Raw genomic sequence first — 23,352 nt, forward strand, 5'->3', positions numbered from 1 at the left:
CCCAATTTAAGGGAACATGAAGATTTAAACCTTTTAACCTCAACCGTTACCGAGCTAAGCAGAGCTCTAGCAAGCAGATGTTCGAAATGTAGAGATTTCTGAAGGAACAGTTAAACATAGGAAAACGTAAATAAAATTAATGAAACCAAAATAAAAAACTAAAGAACGAAAGCTCAAAATAGTGATCTTTAATACAAGAGAAAATTTCAAAGTTAGTGTAGAATCACAAAATATGCTAAAATATTGGAAAGGGCTCTTAAGACAGAATAAAAGAAGAACCAGAGAATTTTAAGAACTTAATCCAGTAATATGGAAACAAATAAATGAATACAGTAATCATCCGGAAGACAGTATAGAAAAAGTCAACAAAGGAATAACTTAAGAACATGTGGTATGTCAAAGTATACAAAGAAAATCGAATTACCTATAGAAACAGAAGAATAATAAGAAGATGGATTGCATTCTGAAGACTTTTATATACAGGATGTTTCATTGGGAAAGTAAAATACGTGAACTGTAGAAAGAGGACACTTAGGCGATCTCAAAAATACCATACTTAATGGATCTTACTCCATTAATAACAAAGATACTGGGTGTTTTATCTATTTTGCCATTTTCTTAATTGGTTCATAACTTTTTAACTACACTGTATATTTATTTTATATTTGGCACGCAAATATCATTTAAGGTGTACAATAAATTAATTTATTTACAATTGTAAAAGATCCAGATCCGGATTAAAAAATATTGGAAAAATATTCCGACCCCAAAACAACACCCTTTACATTAATTTTTTTAAAATGGATTTTTCAGTTCAAAAGAGGATGAAAAACTAAATTCAGTGGTATAATTTGAATTTTTGGCAAAATGATTTTTCTGGTGAAATTTTGAATTTGAATTCTGAAATTAACTGAATTGCGAGCTCTAAGTAGAAAAAAATTGAAATACAGCTTACAACTTGTCAACCTCACTGTATATTGATTTTATATTTAACACGCGAATATTCATTTAGGTGTCCAATCAATTAATTTATTTACAATTATAAAAAATCCAGGTCCGGTTTATAAAATATTGTGTAAATATTCCGACTCAAAAAACACCTTGTATATTAATTTTCTTTAAAATGGATTTCGCATTTGAAAATAGGATGAAAAACAAAATTAGTGGTATACTTTGAATTTTCGACAAAATGATTTTTCTGGTAAAATTTTGAATTTGAATTCTGAAATTATGTCAATTGCGAGAGCTCTTGTAGAAAAAATTAAAATGCAACTTAATTTTAATTAATGCCATTATTTAATCTAAATTGGTAAAATGTTAATATTTAAGTGTTTTTTTATTATGTGTGAAAAATAGTTTTTGGCGAATATTCATCTTTCAGTAATGAATAAATAATAAAGGGTCAATAAAGGGTCATCACTTTAATCAACAAAATAGCTAAAAATTATAAAAAAAGAGCGAAAATTTGCAGCATAATCACTATTCAAAACTAAAGTACTTATTCAAAATTACCACCATCAAAAATTATTTTTTTTATACGTTGGTACGGTAAATTTTTGTATGTAGTTAGGTATCTAGCGTCATGTGTACTGTGTACTGTGTGTGTTGAGTAAGTGTCTTGTTACATTGCAAAGTCGACGTCATTGTCTTTGCAAAGAGACGCTAATTGTATCCGAACGTCTGCGGTCCCTCCGGTGAGTACCGATCCCACAAGGACAGAAACTATTTTCAGTTATTAATTTATAATAAACGAAAAATTTCTGACCCTGGTGAGATTCGAACTCACGACCATTCGGACCTTTCGATCCAAACGTAGGCGCTCTTACCACTGAGCCACAGAGGGGGGTCATCAAAAATTATTGTTATGTGTGCAAATGTTAATATTTTACCAATTTAGATTAAATAATGGTGTTAATTAAAATTAAGTCATATTTTAATTTATTTTACTTTGAGCTTCGCAATTCACGTAATTTCAGAATTCAAATTCAAATTTTTACCAGAAGAATCATTTTGCCGAAAATTCAAAGTATACCACTAATTTTGTTTTTCATCCTCTTTTCAAATGCAAAATCCATTTTAAAAAAAATTAATATACAAGGTGTTTTTTTGGGTTGGAATATTTATACAATATTTTTTAATCCGGACCTGGATTTTTTATAATTGTCATTAAATTAATTGACTGGACACCTAAAAGAATATTCGCGTGTTAAATATAAAATCAATATACAGTGTGGTTGACAAGTTGTAAGCTGTATTTCAATTTTTTTCTACTTAGAGCTCTCGCAATTCACTTAATTTCAGAATTCAAATTCCAAATTTCACCAGAAAAATCATTTTGCCGAAAATTCAAAGTATACCACTGAATTTAGTTTTTTATCCTCTTTTCAACTGAAAAATCCATTTTAAAAAAATTTAATGTACAGGGTGTTGTTTTGGGGTCGGAACATTTTTCCAATATTTTTTAAGCCGGACCTGGATTTTTTACAATTGTAAATAAATTATTTTATTGTACGCCTTAAATGATATTTGCGTGCCAAATATAAAATAAATATACAGTGTGGTCAAAAAGTTATGAACCAATTAAGAAAATGGCAAAATAGATAAAACACCCAGTATCTTTGTTTGGAGTAAGATCCATTAAGTATGGTATTTTTGAGACCGCTTAAGTATCCTCTTTCTACAGTTAACGTATGTAACTTTACCAATGAAACACCCTGTATGTATACTGCAAGATAAAAGTATACCCTTAAGACTTAAAAGAGGGGAAAGATATGAACTGCTTCAAATCATATTAGAAGGTAAAGTACAAGACAAAATATTAGTAGGAAGACGCCAGACCTCGTGGCTGAAAGACCTGAGAAGATGGTTTGACCGCTCATCTGCAGAAATATTTCGAGCAGCAGTTTCTTATTTTATTGGGACATTTTGAACTACACAAGTACACACTACGAAATGTAACTGCTTAATAAATTTTAATTTTTGTCTAGGTACTTATTAATAAAAACGAAGAATAACTATTCATCAAAATATTTGAAATCAAAATTTATTAAGAAACACAGGGAACGCTTTTGTAAGGTTCCTTACTCGTTTTACCTGCTTGCCGAAGTCCTTGTGTAAAGACTAATCGCCGGTGCCTGCCTACACGTGCTAACTCAAACACTTGTATTTTTTTTATATTAACAGGATCCATGAATAAGTTGTAGGTAAACTACAAAGTTGCAGAAATTCGGAAACTGAGATATTCAATGAAAGTTTTATACGGTGGGTCATTAAAAGAATCGCAATACAGTAGGCTAGATGCTCGATAATCGTGTTATACAATGTGAGTTTTTATTGGGCGGGTGGGCCCGCATCCCAACTGGAACCAGGGCCGGCTGATCTATCGGTACGCCACTGGTGTGCAATTCTTGTATTCTCCTTGTTCTCACATACGTGGCCCAAAACTGGGCATTTACTGAAGCGATCGCGACGAAGAAGAAAAGAAAGACATTAATATCTCACTCAAAGATCGCAACAGTAATGAAGCAGTTCGGAATACGTTAAAAGTAAAAGACTTGCTAAACAGGCAGCCAAATTAAAGCGGGAATGGGCTGAACATAAGACTGAACGTCTCGATAATAGTGTAAAAAGGAAATGGGGAACTAGCAAAGTTAAAACGTGACTCCATCCACAAAAGACCTGCAAAGTTAATACGAAAACGACTAAGACGCATTTTAGAGAAGAATGGAGATAACTTTGGGAGGTCTATTTTCGGTAAAAATAATAGCAGAAAGGCTAAAAAATATTATTTTAGGTCTTTTGTAATTGTAATATTTATTTGCAAGCTGTACCTGCAGAATGGGATAATATTCCACCATTTACCATCAACAACTTAATTATTACTATGTATATATTCGTGTATTCAATCAACGGTATTATACAGGGTGTTTCATTAATAATTGTCCATATACTAACTGGAGAAAGCTTAGCACAAAATACGAAGATTTAACCTAAAACACTTAAATAAAATGAGGTTCCTTAATGAGTTACAGGGTGTTTTATCTAAAAATTTAAAAATTATTTTTGCTCAGCATTTTAAAACTATTCGACGTATATGTATCATACTTAGCAGGAAGTATAGGTACTGTACAAACTACTATATTATGTTACACAAACGTTTCTGGCTTTTACCAGAGACGTCCTACGGGGGCAAGTGAATGGTTGACCCTTTCCAAGTTCTACGCCACTGGCGAAATTGCTATTTTAGTTCAATTTTTGGATTCTCCAATACTTTCTATGAAAATAATATACTCTTCATACGTAACGATAGTCATTAGTTTTCGAGATCTTTGAAGTTAAAAATGAAAGGACACGGTTATTTTGATCAGTGTATTGTGTCGCTTAATTTTTAATTTCAAATATCTCGAAAACTAATCATTTTATCGTTACGAATGAAGAGTATATTATTTACATAAAAAGTATTGCAAAATCAAAAATTTACACTAAAATAGCAATTTCGTCAGTGGCGTAGAATTTAGGAAGGATCAACCAGCCACTATCCCCTGTCGCACGCCTCTGGTTGGTAGTAGCTAGAAACGTTTATTTATCTTAATTTAGTGGGGTGTACAGTACCTACACTTTCTGCCAAGTATGATAAGGATAAGTCAAATAGTTTTGAAGTACTGGGTACAAATAATTTTTAATTTTTAATCATATGAAGCATATCATAAATTAATCAAAATAACTGTGCCGTTTCATATTTAACTTCAAATATCTCGAAAACTAATGACTTTATCCTTACCAATGAAGAGTATATTATTTACGTAGAGAGTATTGGAGAATCTAAAAAATGGCACTAAAATAGTAATTCCTCCAGTAATTTGAGAAGGGTCAACCATTCACCATCCCCTGTCGTACGCCTCTGGTAGTAGCTAGGAACATTTGTTTATCATAATTTAGTAGGGTGTCTCGTAGTCGCACTTTCAGCCAAGTATGAAAAGGATACGTCGAATAGTTTTAAAGTGCTGAGCAAAAATAGTTTATAAATTTTTAGATATAACACCCTGTAACTCAGTAAGGAACCACATTTTATTTAAGTGTTTTAGGTTAAATTTTCGTATTTTGTGCTAAGGTTTCTCCAGTTAGTATATGGACAATTATTAATGAAACACCCTGTATTACATACTACAATTTAATTCACTTTCTCGCTTTCTTTAAGTTTAGCATTAGTGTAATCTTTTTATTAAATTAGTATTGTACCAGGTTAAGAATTTTGTTAAAATGTAATTTTTTTTTGTATTTTCACTAACATGTCAAATATTTTACACTTAAACATTGTACATTGTTATATTTTGTATAGTATTAATAACCAAGTGTGAATATTATTTTTTATGTAATTGAAACTGTTAAGACAAGTTTCATGCTTTTTGTTACTTAAACTTTTTTCATTTTCATTTTTAGTGACTTTAAATTTCGAACTGACTAATTTCATCGTTGTATCAGTAATGGCACAAAAGTTTTCTCTTAACCACAATTTATATCAATCAAATGAAAATTAAAATCGTATAATTTCAAGATTACTGTCCTAATAGTCTAAGATACGATATACGAGTAAGGTCGATCCGCAACGATCTGTTTAAGGGGAAGGTGCAAAATGTCGCCTGTCAAAATTTTCAATGTGCTTTAAATGTATTCATTTTTTTCAAATCCTGAGAAAACTAATAAGTATTTCTTAAAAATTTAAACGCAGAATAAAAAATTACATTATTACCGAGAGCCGAAAGTCCCTGAAAAGTTTTGTTTATTTTAATAAGTTGCAGGTCTGAAAATAAAAGAGAAAATTTAGTGTGATTTTTAATTACAAATATTTCATTCAAAAGAAACTTTTTATTTATTCTAAGGGATTTTCGGCCTTCGGTAATAACGTAATATTTCATTCTGCGTTTAAATTTTTCAAAGATACTTATTAATTTTCTCAGGATCCGAAAAAAATTAATACATTTAAAACACATTGAAAATTTTGATAGACGACATTTTGCCTCTTTCCCCTTAATGGATAAAAATTATTGGACATGTAATTTGGTATGTTAGCAATTATAAAAAACAAGGGGTGCCCGATCTAATTTCGTTCTGACTATAATTAATAATTAAAGAATTACTTTTTTCTGTAAATTAAAAAAATGTTTTATCTACTCTTGTCATATTGTGTATAAGTTTTTAGTTTGTGAAAACTGTCATTGTAGATAGCAGTGCGTGAAGGGTTTAAAGTGTGCGTGAAGTACCAATGTATTTTAAATGGGATTTACTTTTCCGCACTGTTTTTGACAAACTTTCATATAATCAAATATCCTTAACTTTCGTGTTGTCATGGTGATGACATAATGAGCAATAAATTACAACAAAAATTTTGACAGTTTTGTGGTTTGAAAGAAAGTAGAATTTTTAAATGTCAAAGTTCTAAAAATTGTAGGATAGAAATGAATTCCAGTGACGAAGAGTTACAGATTTGTTTATCGTAGATAAAATATTGTATGCAACTGTGCGTGAAGTACTTTTTGCGAACTTACGCGATGTATAGCACTCGCTCCGTTGTCGCTCGTGCTCTAAACATCGCGTGCGTTCGCGAAAAGCATACTTCACGAACTGTTTCATAAATAACTATTTCGACCCGGGCAGTTATTATTTTAGATTTTTTGGACCAACAAAAAAGTTGCTTTGTAATGGTTTTCTTAAAGTTGATCGTTTTCGAGTTCTAAACAATTTAAAACTGAAAAAAGAACGAAAGATGACGATTTTCAAGGCTTAAAAACATAAGTAAAAAATATTATTTGTGAAATTACGAAGTACTTAAATTCAAGTTCAAACCATATTCTATCAGTTCTTGATAAGTATTTTGGACTTATTTAGTTTTAAAACAATGTTTTTGGCTGTTAATGCCCTTCTTCTCATAAGAAAGCTTCCTCATTAACAATTTAAAAAATGTATTTTAAAATACAACATGGGAAAAATTCTTATCTGGACCTGATAGAAGAAGGTTTGAACTTGAATTTAGGTACTTGTGCGATTACAAAAACAATATTTTTTACTTATGTTTTCGAGCCTTTAAAATCGTTATCTTTCGTTCTTTTTCAGTTTTAAATTGTGTATAACTCGAAAACGATCAACTTAAGAGAAAAATTACAAAAGGCCATTTTTGTTTAGAATGATCCAAAAATTCTGAGATAATATCTGTCCGGGCCGAAAAACTTTTTTAAAATTTTTAAAATTATTTATAGCCAGAACAAAATTATATCAGGCATCCCTTGTTTTTTATAAAAATTTTAACACACTAAATTACATATCAAATAATTTTTATCCATTAAACAGATCGGTGCTGATCGGCCTTATATCCGATCCTCTGCTATAATATAATTCAATATATCGATGTATATAGATAAGCAGTTTGTGCATTGTCCTGTCCGACAATATTTTTATTATTCTTATTATTATATATCTTATTATATCTTACATGAAGGGTGTGTGATCTTCTATTTTTTTATTCTTTCGTTCACGATTATCCTTATGTTTAAACTACTTGTACTCCATATTTATATTTTTAAACATCAACTTATTGAATCAAAGACAATCGATATTATATTAGCTCTTGTCAGCATGATTCTGATGGGACAAGAAGATAAGAAGATGATCTGTCTCTCTCTAAAAACAATCTTAAAATTGTCTATTGTCCATTTTCAAAGGTTGCTATCATCAAAATGGTTGCCTGTTGCTTTTCTACTGCTATAAGATATACAGTCAAAACACGAGATCATGATATTATTTAACTCGTATACAGCGTTTTCTATAGATTTTCTTATAAACTATCAATTGCAAGAACCTGCATTAACTACCTGATATTGTTCTTCAAATGTTGTGTCCTAACAGAGTTCAATATCACCCCGGCTATCTTTATTTTATCCACTATTGCTCTAAAATTTTTTTAAAACTGTAATAGAACAACCATTCCCTCTTGTTCCACTCATGGGATCTATATACAGTCAAACCTGCCAGATCCGGATCAATGTGGCAACAGACCGATCCGGATATAAAAAAATCCGGATATCAAGACCACTACTATGTACTTTTATAGTCTCTGAAACGTTTTCTCCTTCATACATTCCAGTAATCAACGCCGTCAATAACTTTCGTCGATAGACACGTTTTATAGATTCTATAATACATTATTTCGCCATCTTTTAGTTCTTCTTTTAATGCGTTGTCCAACAGCAGGACTGCCTTTCTCGGTAGATTTCGGTAGATCCGGACGACGCAGAACCGTCCGGATATGGGGAGGTCCGGATATGACAGGTCCGGATATGGCAGGCTGTACTGTATTGCTATCAATCCAAATTCGGTGGTAAATGTTTTAGTTTCTTTCCTTAAAATTCTGGTAGGTATATTTTTTTCACTTATGTAGAAGGTATTCATTGATTAGATAGGTTTGTATTGAATAATGCACAAAACTCTACATGTTTGGTCATAGCAATGATAATTCTAAAATTATATTTTTTTTACTTGTGTGTTTTGCTTTTGTTAAAAGTTGTTTTGAATAAAATTTGATTGATATACATTTTCAGAATCATTTGTATGTTATGGTAAAAAATAATGCACAATTTCCATTATTTTTTTATATACTTCTGTTAATATAAAACAATGCACTTTATTTTTTACCATTTTTTCCTTTTCGTTCAGTTAATTTAACAAAAAATTTTCTCACAATATAATATTTTCTTAGTTTCCTGGTGTCTTTCATTGTCGATGCTCGAGGTGGGGCCATGCGAGGATGTCGTCATTCCGGTGTCAGAGTCATCGTTCCCCCAAGATGCGCTTCTAGTCCTACAAGAATTACTTGCCGCTACGTCAGACCTCAAAGAACTCCAACTCCACCACCACTGATGGAAGGGGAAGCACTGGCTAGCAGACTGCTAGAGCTTGGTCCTGTTGGCGCTAAATTCTTAGGGTAAGTTTTCAGTATTTAGACTAAATAATTTAGAAATACATAATTTATTTATTTTTATACAGTACGTAAATCGTTCAGCTGGAGATAGGGAACATACATTGTACTATATATTTAGATACATAAATACATACATTTTATTATATTGAGATAATTGTGGCAACTGAGCTCTCTCGATGACAATATGGTTGTTAGCATTAAGGGGCATTAACCTCAAAATTGACTGACACAGTCATTTCGACTGACACAAATAAAAGTCAAAATATGGCAATGTAGCAGCAATGTAGTAGCTACATATTTTTGGCCTAAGGGAATGGGAAACCTGTTTAGTTTTGAAATTATGTAGTTTTTAAATAAAAAATATTTTAAAAATTAAAGTAAAATTATTAACTCATTAATCATAAACTTTGTTTTTGATTTATTTATGAACAGCCTTGCTTCAAAACTCACTTATTATATTCGTTCTAACAGCTCTATTGCACCAGAAACTCGTACTCGAACAGAAGCTTCAACTAACACAGGTTAGCGGAGTTGCCACAATTCTCTCAAAAAACCTTAATTCGGAAATGATATAGTTAAAATGAAAAAGAACAAAAGTTTAAAACTGCATAATCTTTATGATAATTAAATTTTTAGACCAGTGATACTTGAAGTGCCGCATTTTGCTTCACTAAGAGGTAAACAAAGGGAAATAATCGTCCTGAGATCCGACAACGGTGAAACATGGAAAGAACATACTTTGGAGGCTAGTGAAGAAGCTATACAAGATGTATTAAATCATAGTTTTGATGGAGAAGGTACAGTATCAATATATTTTAAATAGCTACCTGAGTTTCAACTCAGAAGGAGTCCTAAATGAAGCATGTCAGATTCCTTATCTTCGTCTCTGATGAAAATTGCATTGGCATTGGCATGTTCATTATATATAATATATACAGGGTGTCCCAAAAGTAGTGGAACGGTCGAATATTTCGCGAACTAAACATCGGATCGAAAAACTGAAAAATAGGTGTTCAATCATTTTCAAAAATCTATCCAATGACACCAAACACCAACCCCCACTACACCCCCTGGAGGTGGGGTGGAGAGTAACTTTAAAATCTCAAATGGAAACCCCTAGTTTTCCTTGCAAATTTGGATTCGTTACGTAAAAGTAAGCAACTTTTATTCAAGACATTTTTTCGAACTGTGGATAGATGGCGCTATAATTGAGAAAAACGATTTATCCTGATACCATAGGTAAATTATAGAAACGGTCTAATATCTCGAGAAATACACTTCCAAATGAGAAACCAAAAAAAAGGTTTTTAATACTTTTCGAAAACCTATCGAATAACACTAAACATGACCCTCCAACCTACCCCCTGGAGGTGGGGTTGGGGGTAACTTTAAAATCTTAAATAGCAACCCCCACTTTTTATTACAGATTCGGATTCGTCATGAAAAATTAAGCAACATTTATTCGAAACATTTTTTAGAATTGTTGATAGATGGCGCTTTAATTGGAAAAATACGATTTATTAGCGCCATCTATCAGCAATTTTAAAAAATGTTTTGAATAAATGTTCTTAATTTTTCATGACGAATTCGAATCTGCAATAAAAAGTGGGGGTTGCTATTTAAGTTTTTAAATTTACCCCTTACCCCGTCTTCAGGGGGTGGGTTGGAGGGTCATTTTTGGTGTTTATCGATAGGTTTTTGAAAAATATTAAAAACCTGTTTTTTGGTTTCTCATTTGGAAGTGTATTCCTCGAGATATTAGACCGTTCTATAATTTACCTATGGTATCAGGATAAATCGTTTTTCCCAATTATAGCGCCATCTATCCACAGTTCGAAAAAATGTCTTGAATAAAAGTTGCTTACTTTTACGTAACGAATCCAAATCTGCAAGAAAAACTAGGGGTTTCCATTTGAGATTTTAAAGTTACCCCCCACCCCACCTCCAGGGGGTGTAGTGGGGGTTGGTGTTTGGTGTCATTGGATAGATTTTTGAAAATGATTGAACACGTATTTTTCAGTTTTTCGATCCGATGTTTAGTTCGCGAAATAGTCGACCATTCCACTACTTTTGGGACACTCTATATATTATTATCAGTTTACAACGTTCTCCGTCGTCTTCCGATACCCGTTCGCCATTCCTCTCTGTCCGCACATTGATCTACTTGCAGACCTCTTTCATCCATGGCTTTTTTTATTCCTGCCTGTCAACTTTTCCTCGGTCTACCTCTTCTTCTTCTACCTTGCGGTGTCCAGTTTTGTATTTGTTTTGGGATTGTTCATTGCTTTGAGACAAAATGTTCATTAACACACTGGAAAATATATTCACCAATTATAATATGGTACAGTCCTTTAAGACAGCTTTACATTATGCTACTTTCATGCAGTGCCGGATTTACCAATTTTCCGCCCAGTTTCTACGCCAGTTAAAAAATGCCGCCCTTAGGTTAGCTAGGTAAAAACAGCAATAAAACCAGAATTTTAAATTTAAATATTTATTTTCACAACTATATGAACTATAATAATATTATATTAGTTTTCGCCGGGATTTCATAGCCGCAAACGAGTTTATAATATTATCAAAATCTAAGCTTGTTGTCAAATCAGATTCTATCGTCAAAATTGTCAATGCATTTAATCGCTCTTGTTCCATTGTTGATCTTAAATACGTCTTTAATCGTTTGAGGGTAGAAAATGAGCGCTCCGCCGAACAAACTGTGACAGCCATAGCAACAAATATACGTAGGGCGATTTCAACGTTGGGAAAAACTGCTTCCAAATTGTATTGTCGAATGTGCGAGAGCATATTTGATAAAGTGCATTTTTCGTATTTTATGTCTGTTTCTTTAAACAGTTCCGAGAAATGCAAACATTCTGTTGGAAACGCATCCTCCAGATCGTCCTTATAACATTCCTGTAGGTACCTGGCACTTTTGATTAACTGTTCTTGCGAACTTTCTTTTATAACGTAAAAGAATCCAAATTTTTTGAAAACACTCATATGCTTCATATCTTTTGTTCAGTTCCATGGAAACCCTATCAAGTATAGAAAAATATGTGTCCACTTTTAGCTGTTCCCTTCCTGTCAGAATTGTGTCACCATCCCTATTTTCATCTGGGAAAAGTTTACGTCTCCGATTTCTTTGATGGTCATCATCGTATCTTTCATCCATAATATTTTTGGCTTTGTCAATGTACGTTTCAAACATGGCAGTATTTCGCAAAGATTTGACAAAATTTATCAATGATAAAAAGAGTCTAGTTACGTCGCCAGTATCGATATCGACGCCCTGAAGAGTTTTGTTGGTTTTATAGATACGCTCTAATATCACTTCCCAAAAAACCGACATGAAGGCACATTCGAAACGGTTTAAGCGACGTTTAATCCCAGCTGCCTCCGTTCGAACCGTTGGTTTTTCTGAAACCGCTTCTTCAATTGTTGTCAAAGCATTTAAATAATTGCTCCAGCTCCCGTGTAAGCTCATTAAAGCATCATGGCGTGCAGACCATCTTGTTCCGTCGACCCGTTTTGGAACTTTTGCGCCGGGTTTTAAATTGGAAAGTAGAATTTCCCAACGACGAGTAGACGCCGAGAAAAAAGTATATAGGCTCTGCACCGTTTCAAAAAACCTTACAGCCTCTCCGGCACATTCGGCAGCGCAGACGCCAACCAAATTCAATGAATGGGCGGCACATGGTAGGTAATCAGCGAGCGGGTTGCGTTTCAAAATCCTTGCTTGTAAACCACTGTAACAGCCGGACATATTACTAGCGTTGTCGTAGTACTGACCTCGACAATGTTTTAATTCCAAATTGTGCTTCTCCAATTTATAAATTACAGCATTTTCCATATCTTCAGATTTATGTCCCACATTTGGCAAAAAGCCAACGAAGCGCTCTACTGGTTTTCCATTTTCTGTAACATATCTGATGATTACGGATAATTGATCAATATGTGCCATGTCGGGTGTTGAGTCAATTATAATTGAATAGTATTTTGACTTTCCAATTTCGGACATAATGTGATTCAGAACCTCAGTCGACATTAAGTCGATAAATTCTTCACATATTGTAGATGAGAGGTATGGGTATGACGTTTTACCACTTCCCGGATTTCCGTGCTGAGATACATGCGTGGCTAAAAACGGATCAAATTCCGCTGTGAGCTCCAGACACATCATGAAGTTTCCGTTGTTTGGATTGCCGAATTTTTTAACTGTTCCTCTAAACGGTAAACCTCTGGAAGCCAATTTTTTAGTCACTGCAACCACCCGCTTTAACACTTTTCGCCAGTAATCTTCTTCGAGTCTTATTTGCTGACACAGCAATGAATCAATTTGGTTTTGCTTTTGTTGACGCCGCAATAAGGTTACTTGGGATTTGGCGTGTTCGTGGGAGTTGTCATGTAAATTCAAAATTTTATTTACATTACTCCAATCATTTACGCCATCAGTGGCCATTTTTGAGGTTCCTCCGAAAAGACGACATGGAATGCAAAACAGGGATTTCTTTGATGGTGAATATATTAAGTATCTACGAGGTTGTTCTTCCTCATTGGCAAGTTTCCGACGGAAAACGTTCTTAGTAAGATACGGTGTCTTATTGCCAATAACAGTTTTTGTTAGTGAAAAATCCTCATCTGTATTTTGGCATATTTCATTTGGTAAGGACAACAAATAATCGATAGTAGCATCGTTGGCCTTCCATTCGGCAGGGTCGTTACTGATAACTGCTTGTAAACATTGTGGATTTACTGAAGCTGATGCACATGCAAATGCTTCTATTTTAGATTCTGACCCTAGAACAATAAAATATGCGAATATGCGAATATGCCTCTAAACTAAAAATTTGCATTTTGATAATCGAAGATGGTATAATATTGTAAAACTTTCATAAATAAAATTGTACATCAAACATTTTTTTGTAACTCTACTAATTAAGGATTTATGAAGTCATTTCAAAATTGTAATTTTTTTATTTTCCCCCATATCATAAACGAGATGGTAATTTTAAAATTTGTGTTTACCGTTTTAAAGTTACCCCCAATGATTTTTTTTGATAGGACTAACAATTATTAACAGTTACGTACGAAGAAACGAAGATACCATATAAGTGTCGAAAATTGAGAAAATGATGTTTCATTTCAGCCCAAAATATACAGGGCAATCAGAATCAGGGCATTCCATTTAAATGAAAATTTAAAATATGCCAAAGAGCCAAAGAGATGCCCAAAGAGTCCAAGAGTAGCAATGTAGTTAAAAAACACATTTATTCACATAATGACATAATCGATACTCACTCTCACTTGGCTCCGTGTCCATCGCTTCCGCATTATCTGGTGGTATAGGTACAGCAGACACAGCAGTAACAGTCTCCGATTCCGAATCCGAATCATGTGTTTGCGCTTTGGAAGTTGTAGTTGTAGGTTTAATTAAAAAATAGTTGTTTAATTTTTTTGTTTTGTCTAAAACTGCATGAAGTTTTCTCCCGTTTTCCTCAGCAAGCGTCTTGTATTGCGCTCCACTTAATCGTTTTCGGCCGTCACTCATAGTGTTGAAAATTTTGCGACACTGGACTCGACACTTTAAACAGTTTAAACTAACTGACTAGGATGAACAATATTGAATATTGTTACGACTTTTACCCGTCGTATTTTCCGTGGGTTCTTCGTTCTTCAATAAACCAACAACTCACTTTAAAACTTTAAACTACTACTTTATTTCAACAAGTCCACTTATAAGTATAACAATACTTGCACTATTTACCTACTAATATTTACAGATTTCTAATACTCAATACTCTTCACTCTTCTACTTCTTTACAAATAATAACTAATAACACTTACTTAACACTATCTCACTACTAAAACCACTCTGTCTAGCCAATCTGTCTGCTAGTCACTCTCTCACTCATATCTTCAACTGTCTGGTGAGAGCACACAGCTCACAGCTGTAACTGTTCGCTTTATATACCTACCGGCAGGGTTTCCTGAATGTTCTAGGAATTTCCAGTAGTTAAGTAGTTTACTAGAAAAATCGAGACGTTCACTTACGACTTCCTTTGACTACTATCAGTAGCGCGGCTCTTATCTAAAGCGGCTTCTTTGCGGCAATCGCGCGGCAGATAAGCGGTATCCTTTTGTTACAGTCAGATAAAATAATCATTCCCAACAATTGTACTTCTGCCCGACCATGTTACGGCGGGGCGGAGACTTTAGATTTCATTGGAAACCTACCAAACATTCATTCATTTTTAGCTGTATTATACGTAAAATAGATTTTGGGTGATGGCCCCGTATATAATTTCAGTTTAAGAGTTTTCCTGATAATTGTTTGAAATTTTGCCGCCTCCCCAGTTTTGCCGCCTTACGCCTAGGCGTAATTTGCGTAATGGGAAATACGGCACTGCTTTCATGCTATTCAAGAGCCATGCAAGACAGATCATGTGACTGCGCATGCCCACACGCTATTTCCATGCAATTCTTGTGCTAGACGAAAAATTAAAACATGTCCTATTTTTCATGCTATTTTGATGCAAGTTGTCAAATATCATGTTTCCAATATAACAAAATGTAGAGTTTAGAATAAAACTGAATCTTATTGTGTAAATTTAAATGTTATTTATTGGAGTAATAATAGGTTTGTTCTAGCATCAGTTTCAAACGGTTTGAAACCATCAGCGAATAGTGGACCAGCGCGAGTAGAGGGGATAGCACTGGTGACTGTATTATGTTCTCTCACTGACCAACTGTTTGCTGACGGTTTCTGACTAGTTTGACTGTTTGCTAGAACAAACCTATTATTTATGATTTATACTTGAATATATTTAATGTTGGACTGGAATTTCCAAGTGAAATATCTAAAGTTAATGTTTTGGTATATTTCTTTTGTTGGCAACAATGAAAGTGGTATCAAAAATTGCACAGAAATAGCTCTGATGTAAAAAGGTCAGGCTAGGCAAGAGATATGCCATGCAAGATGGACTTGCATAGCATGAGACTTGCATAGCCTTGATGTAAAGCTGCTTTTAAAGAAATGTACACAATCTTATAACCTTAAAATTGACTTCGAGAGTATGTTGTAAAATTTGCATGCTTCGTTTGTGAAAAGCATATTCTCATAATATTGTTTCTAAAAAAAAATAATAATAGTAAATCCTTTATAAAAGGTATATATTTAAAATCCCTAAAAAGGGCTACATCACAATCACATAACTAGTTTTCGACTGGTTTACCAGTCATCATCAGTGCTTACGTGAAGTTTACATGCTAACCACCAAGATATAGTTTACAAAAATATGTGGGTCAAAGCCTTGTATAAGTGGTCCGTTAAGGAAACATCAATTAAAAATGCCAATTAGAGCATGGATGTTTAAACTATTTTAAAATAATGCCCCAGGTAACATCTGAGCTCTGGTGTGACTAGATTACATGGTGAAAGTCTGGTCATTTGCTACCAGACTTTCACCATGTAATCTAGTCACACCAGAGCTTAGATGTTACCTGGGGCATTATTTTAAAATAGTTTAAACATCCATGCTCTAATTGGCATTTTTAATTGATGTTTCCTTAACGGACCACTTATACAGGGCTTTGACCCACATATTTTTGTAAACTATATCTTGGTGGTTAGCATGTAAACTTCACGTAAACACTGATGATGACTGGTAAACCAGTCGAAAACTAGTTATGTGATTATGATGTAGCCCTTTTTATTGATTTTAAATATATACTTTTTATAAAGGATTTACTATTTTTTGTATTACATGGTATACAGCCAACTACAGGAAAACTTTTTCCTTGTGGATTTTTAATATTGTTTCTGTTCCCATATATATGTAGGTTAGTTTAGATTAGATTTGAATAGATATTAAATTAAAAACAGCTTACCAGAAACCGGTTCCACGAGAATTTTCAGATTTATTGTTTAGATCTGGGACTCATTTCTCTATTTGAATATATATCTATTAATGTCGTGTTCGTAATGCTAGTCTAGCTTTGACTTCTAGCCTTAAATTGGTTGTTATTTATTTATAAAGCTCAACAGGCCTTGAAAGCCTAGTGCTAAAATACAATTAATATAATACTTATATTACAGTAGACTCCCTCTATAACGAGAACTGAAATGGCGGACTAATTACCTCGTTATAAGCAGATAACATATCAGACAACAATAATATTGAAATGTTTTGATGCCTCTTACGTAGTTTATTAGGTGTCGATGGTCGACCTGAACAATGAAACTTCGTACCATCGTAAATTTACAATCGTAAATTGTAACTTTCCTGCAATATGTATTCAATATCGGTCGATAGATAAACATAAAGAAGGAGGTTATTGCAGGCGGTGTTTATTGCAGCACTGTCCTCGATAATAACACAGATGTTGGGAATTTCTATATACAAGCAATTGGGGTACATATTTATTTATAGCCATTACTTCGCTAAAAATAGGTAAAAAAAACATATTCGATTTCATTTTTCCTAGTTATAACCAATTATGCCTCGTTATAGAGGTGTTTAATAGGAATTTCATGGGACATCTAGCGTACCCTCTAAGCGAAACCTCGTAATATCCGTGTTCGTTATAGAGAGAGTCCACTGTATTATAAAACTTGTCTCAAGTGGGGTGGCTTCTACTAAATTGACTTACTTATTCTCCATTCATCCCTGTTTGTTACTCTTTCTTCCCAATCATCAATTCTCTCTTTTCTCAGATCTTCCTGTTCGCTATCAAACCATCGTTGTTTGGGTCGTCCTTTCCTTCTTTTTGTGATTGGGTCCCGTTTTATGATCATCTTTGGCATCCTCTTCCTTTCCATTCTCATCGTTGAGTTGGTAGTATTACTTACATATTTTTGCATTCAATGGTTATTCATATAGACACATACACACATACTCGTTCAACCCCAGCCCCAGGGATATGTGTGTTCCAATGGAACAGTGGGACCCATATGTCCGAAGATCAAACCGGTCACACTCTGTAATGGAGTGTGACTATCTGACTCTCAAGCTATACCACCACCCCTCCCCATCGAAGGACATACCGAAAGGGGTGGCTTTGTACTTAACGTTACTTTGGTTGCCCTGGGTAATGGGACATCCTCTGTATTACTTCATGTGTTTAAGCCACCTGATTTTAGGGGTAGCTAGAAGAGCTGTTCTCCCTATTAATGACAGTTATTTTATTACTTGACTTTGGACTTGTGTTCTAAAAAAGTGTGTTCCGGGCATCAAGGCACTTATCTAAATCGGTATCTCGCTATCCGGACCGTGTGTGCTCGGTCACTCAGTCGCCGAATTTGCAAATTAAATTTTGTTCTCCTCGACGGCTGAGCGCCCGAAAGGTGTGGCCATCATGCCCACGTCTGTCGGTACGTGACCTCGATGCTCAACTTCCGCGACTATGGTCCATTTGACCTACCTGAAGGGTACTTAGTGCCTGAAGGGCGACGTTTGTGTTTTCAGTTAAAGTATTTGTTTGTTGTCTGATCTAAGTTATATCATAGTGGTGATGTCAGACTACTGTAACGGAAGGTTATTACGTTCGACTATCCCGTGGTTATTTCAATTCTTCATTCTTAAGGGTTTTCTCTATATCCAGCTAACTGCTGTCTGGGCCGTATATGTACCGTTCTTTGGTTTTCGTCATAGTAAGTCAATTCTCTTAATAATCTGCTAGGATGGTTCCTGATACTGTTGAATATTTCGTGTGCTCTTTCGTCTATCATTCTCAGGACTCTCTTTTGTTGCGTATGTCCAAATACGTATCTTAATGGGACATGTCTAGGTATATTCAGAGCTTCCCTGATCATGTGGTTTTGGATGGTTTGTATTTTGTTCTTGTTGGTTTTACACGTGTGCCCCCATGCGGCTGAGGCGTATGTTAGTGTTGGCAAAATTATACAATTTACTGTCTTGTCTTTACCTTGTCTTTATCTCAGTTTACTCTTTCGAACTATTAGCGTTGAGAGTTGACTCCTAAGGGCTTTAGCTTTGTTGATCGTTTGTTTCACGTGTTCTGTAAAGGTCAGCCTTTTGTCCAAAATTACACCTAGGTATTTGGCTTGACTTGACCATTCAATGTGGGTATCAAGTAGAGATAGTACCTTATTTGGTCTGCCTCTTCTTTTTTGGTACATGACGGCGTTATTGATATATTTTATTTATTTTGTAGAACTTAGTCAGATAGAAGATCTACACACCAGTCGCATAACTCGCATCCTAACAAATGATTTCCCGCATTACTTCGCTGTTATTTCTCGTATCAGACAAGAAGTCCACGCTATTGGTCCAGACGGTGGTACTGTGTCCAGCATTGCAGTGCCGCTTGTACAAGCAGTCTTCCCTCCGAATGCTCTAACCAAGAAAATAAGAGTTGGTTTACAGGTAAGTGTTTAATTTGTACTATATCGGGAATTAATATAAATGGAGAGGATCTCAACCAAATAAGATTTGCTGATGACATCGTTTTAATAGCTGCTAGAGTTGATAAAGCTACAAAAATGCTGGAAAGACATTAAGCATTAAAACAATTTATCTCAAAATAAACACCTTAAGGGGATGGGTACGTAGTTACTGCTCCAATGCTATTCAAATGGGATTTATTTTTTTCGAATCCTGAGAAAACTAATAAGCATTTTTGAAAAATTTAAACGCAGAATGAAAGATTACGTTATTAGCGAGGGCCGAAAGTCCCTGAGAACTTTGTTTATTTTAATAAGTTACAGGAGTGAAAAACTAAGAAAAAATTTAGTGTGATTTTTAATTTCAAATATCTCATTCAAAATAAACTTTTTATTTATTCTAAGGGAGTTTCGGCCGTTTGTAATAATTTAGTCTTTTCATTCTGCGTTTAAATTTTTAAAAATATTTATTGTTTTTTCAGTATTCGAAAAAATGAACACAATGTACGTGATAATATTTTCCAAATCTGTCTTTGTCATACAACACACTCAATCGAATAGAATATTGTCAGCATATTGTCAGTCAGACAGTGACAATCAGTGACAATTTTAAATATTTGACATGGCATCGGGAATATTTTGAGTTGTTGATTAAATAATATTGATAGTGTATTTGATAAATAATTGATTTAAGACGTGAACTTAATAAAAAGTTATTTATTGTTTATTATTTATGGAAGATCCAAAGCAGAGAATACACCAGGATATATTCAGTGATCCAAGTATTTTGTTGTTAAAGATATTCAAAATTGTAAGCGTTTCATAGTAACAATATATTATTAAAAAATCACTTTATCACTTTTCCTCTTTTCTCGATTGATTATTAGTTTTTGTTGTACAGTAGATAAATTATTACAATCACTAAATACATAGTTAGTGGAAAAATTATCGTATTAATTTATTTTAACCCGGCACCTGCCACGTGGGGTGCTACTAGCACCCCATAACACATTTTCATCAAATATTTGGCCTGTCAAGTTTGGTAACCGTGCTGTGCGTCTTAGTAGCTTTCTATAATATTATATAGCATAGATCTGTTTGGGTTTGAAGTGCTTACTTAGTATCATTCTGAACTTGTAGCTCTAAAGTCAAATTGGGCTGTCACCATCTGGCAGTTTAAGTTATAATTTTTTTTGTGTTTTTTTGATAAACAGGTCTAAGTTACATTCTTTTATTGCAATAATTGGTTTAAATTATTAATATAGACTCTATACTCAATAAATCTAAATTTTTTTAGATATTTTAATTCACTTAATTTATTATGGCCTGGTATTTATAATTTGTTTATAACACCTTTTTAATTGCATTTTTTAACTTTTATAATATATTAGTAGCTAATAAGTTAATAAAACATGTATTTTTATGATCTTGTGCTACTCAACACATTATTTTGTTCATAAACAAGAAGATCACAGAAAATTTTTAAGGGGTGCTGTGAGCACCCCACGTGGCAGTTGACGCCTTGCAAAGCCACGTGGCAGGTGTAGGGTTAATAATAGTTAAGGCAATTAATTATACAAGTAACAGTTATCCAATAACATTCAAAAGCCATCTTTAAAGTTAATGATAACATTGTCAAGTAAAGTTTACATATCCATACCAGTGAGAATTTTACTACACGTAATTTGCCGTGTAAAGACAGAAAAAGTAGGGATAGCCGTAAAATATTTGCGAATTATGTCCCCCTATAAAAACTAGAAAGGTACGATCTTTTAAGAAATATCAAGCAGGACAAAATTAAAGGGAAAAACAAGTGTGGGAACTGTGTAGTTCGATTGAACTTTTTAGGAGCGCTGCTAATAAAGTCGCAGTGGCCATAATGATGTCCAATCTCCGCTAGGAGTGGCACGTGAAGAAGAAGGAGAAGATAAAAGATCCAATAAATTTAACTACCTTGGCACATGGATAACCAAAGATATAGACCTGGAGGTTGAAATCTGAGCTCGAATTAAATACTCAAGATCTGAATTACTTAAAATGAAACACCTTTCAACTAATACAACTCTTTCACTATGCCTAAATCCTAAAGACTTCTGAAAATACCATGGGCAAACTATGTGACTAACGAGGCAGTATTGCGTAAAATGGGCATTGACAGATAATTTCTTAACATCATCAAGAAGCGCAAAACCAGTTATCTAGTCTAGGATATGTATCCCAGCAAAGAGATTATGAGCTCTTGAGGCTGTTGATGAAGGGGAAAATTGAAGAGAGCAGAGGTCCAAGTAAGAGAACTTGTCCATAGTGAAAAACATCAGAATGGACAGGTCTGGATACTCAATTCTTATTGAGAGCCGCATAGTTAGAGAAAGAATTGTTGCCAATCTTCAGAAATGAACAGGCGACTTTAAGAAGAAGTTTAATAAAATCGGTTCATTTTATTTTAGTTTTAATTCATTTATTAATTTAATATTTTGTGATGGTTTCCAATCTTTCCTTGGCAGTATTGAAAATTAAAATTCTTTGCTTTTTTTTATTTCTTAGGCACAGGCAATAGAACCCGAACTCGTATCCAAACTCCTAGGTCATGGTGTAGCTGTATCGCCGATAGTGACGGTCGAGCCGAGAAGACGCAAGTTCCACAAAGCCATCACCCTCAGCATGCCAGCTCCGAAGGCTCACTCTCAAGGAATGATCAACCAATATCAAGGAGCGTCCAATACAACTCTTCGACTTTTATGTTCCATAACTGGTGAGTTCTTGAGGATTTCTCTTAGGAATAAATTATTTGTACTAATTGTTCCTCTGTCTCCCAAACCACGTTGATATACAAAATTTTCACAATAGAATAGATCAGCCGTTCTCAATCTGTGGTACATGTACCACTGGTGGTACATAATATTGTGTGCGGTGGTACGCAAAACTCAAAAACACAGCCAAAATCAGCACTGTTATAGTTAATTACATTACCTAGCTAGATAGGTGTTTCAGTTAGGTGGTACAAAAAAAATAAAAAGTATTTTGTGGTACATGACTCAAAAAGGTTGAGAACCACTGGAATAGACGATTGATAAAAATGAACTCATTTATATCTAAATGTAATTTTATGAATAATTATTTGCTGAGTACTTTACAGTACAGCATACCTTTTCGCTAGTTTTATTCAAAATATAAATTCCAATCTTGTAACCTATGTATCACCTGTCCATTACAAAAAAATCTTACAGTCGGAATTATAATTATTATGTTACACTCACTAACTACTCTGTTTGACCATCATCATGATCATTAATCACTGCTTCAGTGACTATTCTTAGGTGTTATTTTGGCTTCTATAAGACCTCCAGAGTAAGTTTAGGTGGGGCTGTATTCGGAAAAATGAGAGACGTGTGTAAAACAAATGTCCAAATCCATTTAAAAATAAATGCTTTCAACCAGTCAATCAGTCCTCACATACGAAGCAGAAACCTTAACTCGCAAAAAAACATCAGCGGAAAGATTGAGGACACAATGTAAAATGGAGAGATCAGTGCTTGGAATAAGCTTGAAAAATAGACTAAGATAACGAGGAAATTCGTAGACGAAGCTGAGTGAAATATGTTATCGAACGTATTACAAGGCAAAAATGGAGATTGGCGAAGCATGTTGCAAGAATGAAAGACGACATATAGACACAAAAATGGCTTGAGTTGGGACCACGGGCAGGCAAGCGAAACCGGGGAAGCTCAAACGCGATGGACCGAGAAGCTCAAAAGAATTGTGATCAAATGGATAGAAGAGACGCAGAACAGATATAGATGAAAATATTTAGATGAGACCTATTTTCAACAATGGACAAATTAGGGTTGATTGGTGATTGACGAAGGTCTATTGGGCGGTTTTATTTTTTAGTCTTTCTCAAAATTTTTAACTTTTTTTATATTGCTAAGTTCGCATATAAATAGCATTGGTACATATACCAAGATAATGTATTTTAAGG

The 23,352-nt window shown here is 34.0% G+C and overlaps 1 protein-coding gene across 12 annotated transcripts in view; it reads left to right on the plus strand.

Annotated features, from left to right (window-relative positions):
* The window catches only part of LOC114339297 (ankyrin-3), a 539,512-nt gene that overhangs the window by 447,151 nt on the left and 69,009 nt on the right, over positions 1-23,352 (plus strand). For all 12 annotated transcript variants that reach the window (XM_050646489.1, XM_050646490.1, XM_050646493.1 and 9 more), the window contains 4 exons: positions 8,750-8,974; positions 9,608-9,768; positions 19,145-19,356; positions 21,918-22,125. In XM_050646489.1, coding sequence (XP_050502446.1) covers positions 8,750-8,974; positions 9,608-9,768; positions 19,145-19,356; positions 21,918-22,125 — 806 coding nt within the window. The remainder of the gene's footprint in view (positions 1-8,749; positions 8,975-9,607; positions 9,769-19,144; positions 19,357-21,917; positions 22,126-23,352) is intronic.

Source organism: Diabrotica virgifera, chromosome 3, assembly GCF_917563875.1.
Source record: "Diabrotica virgifera virgifera chromosome 3, PGI_DIABVI_V3a".
Taxonomy (NCBI): domain Eukaryota; kingdom Metazoa; phylum Arthropoda; class Insecta; order Coleoptera; family Chrysomelidae; genus Diabrotica; species Diabrotica virgifera.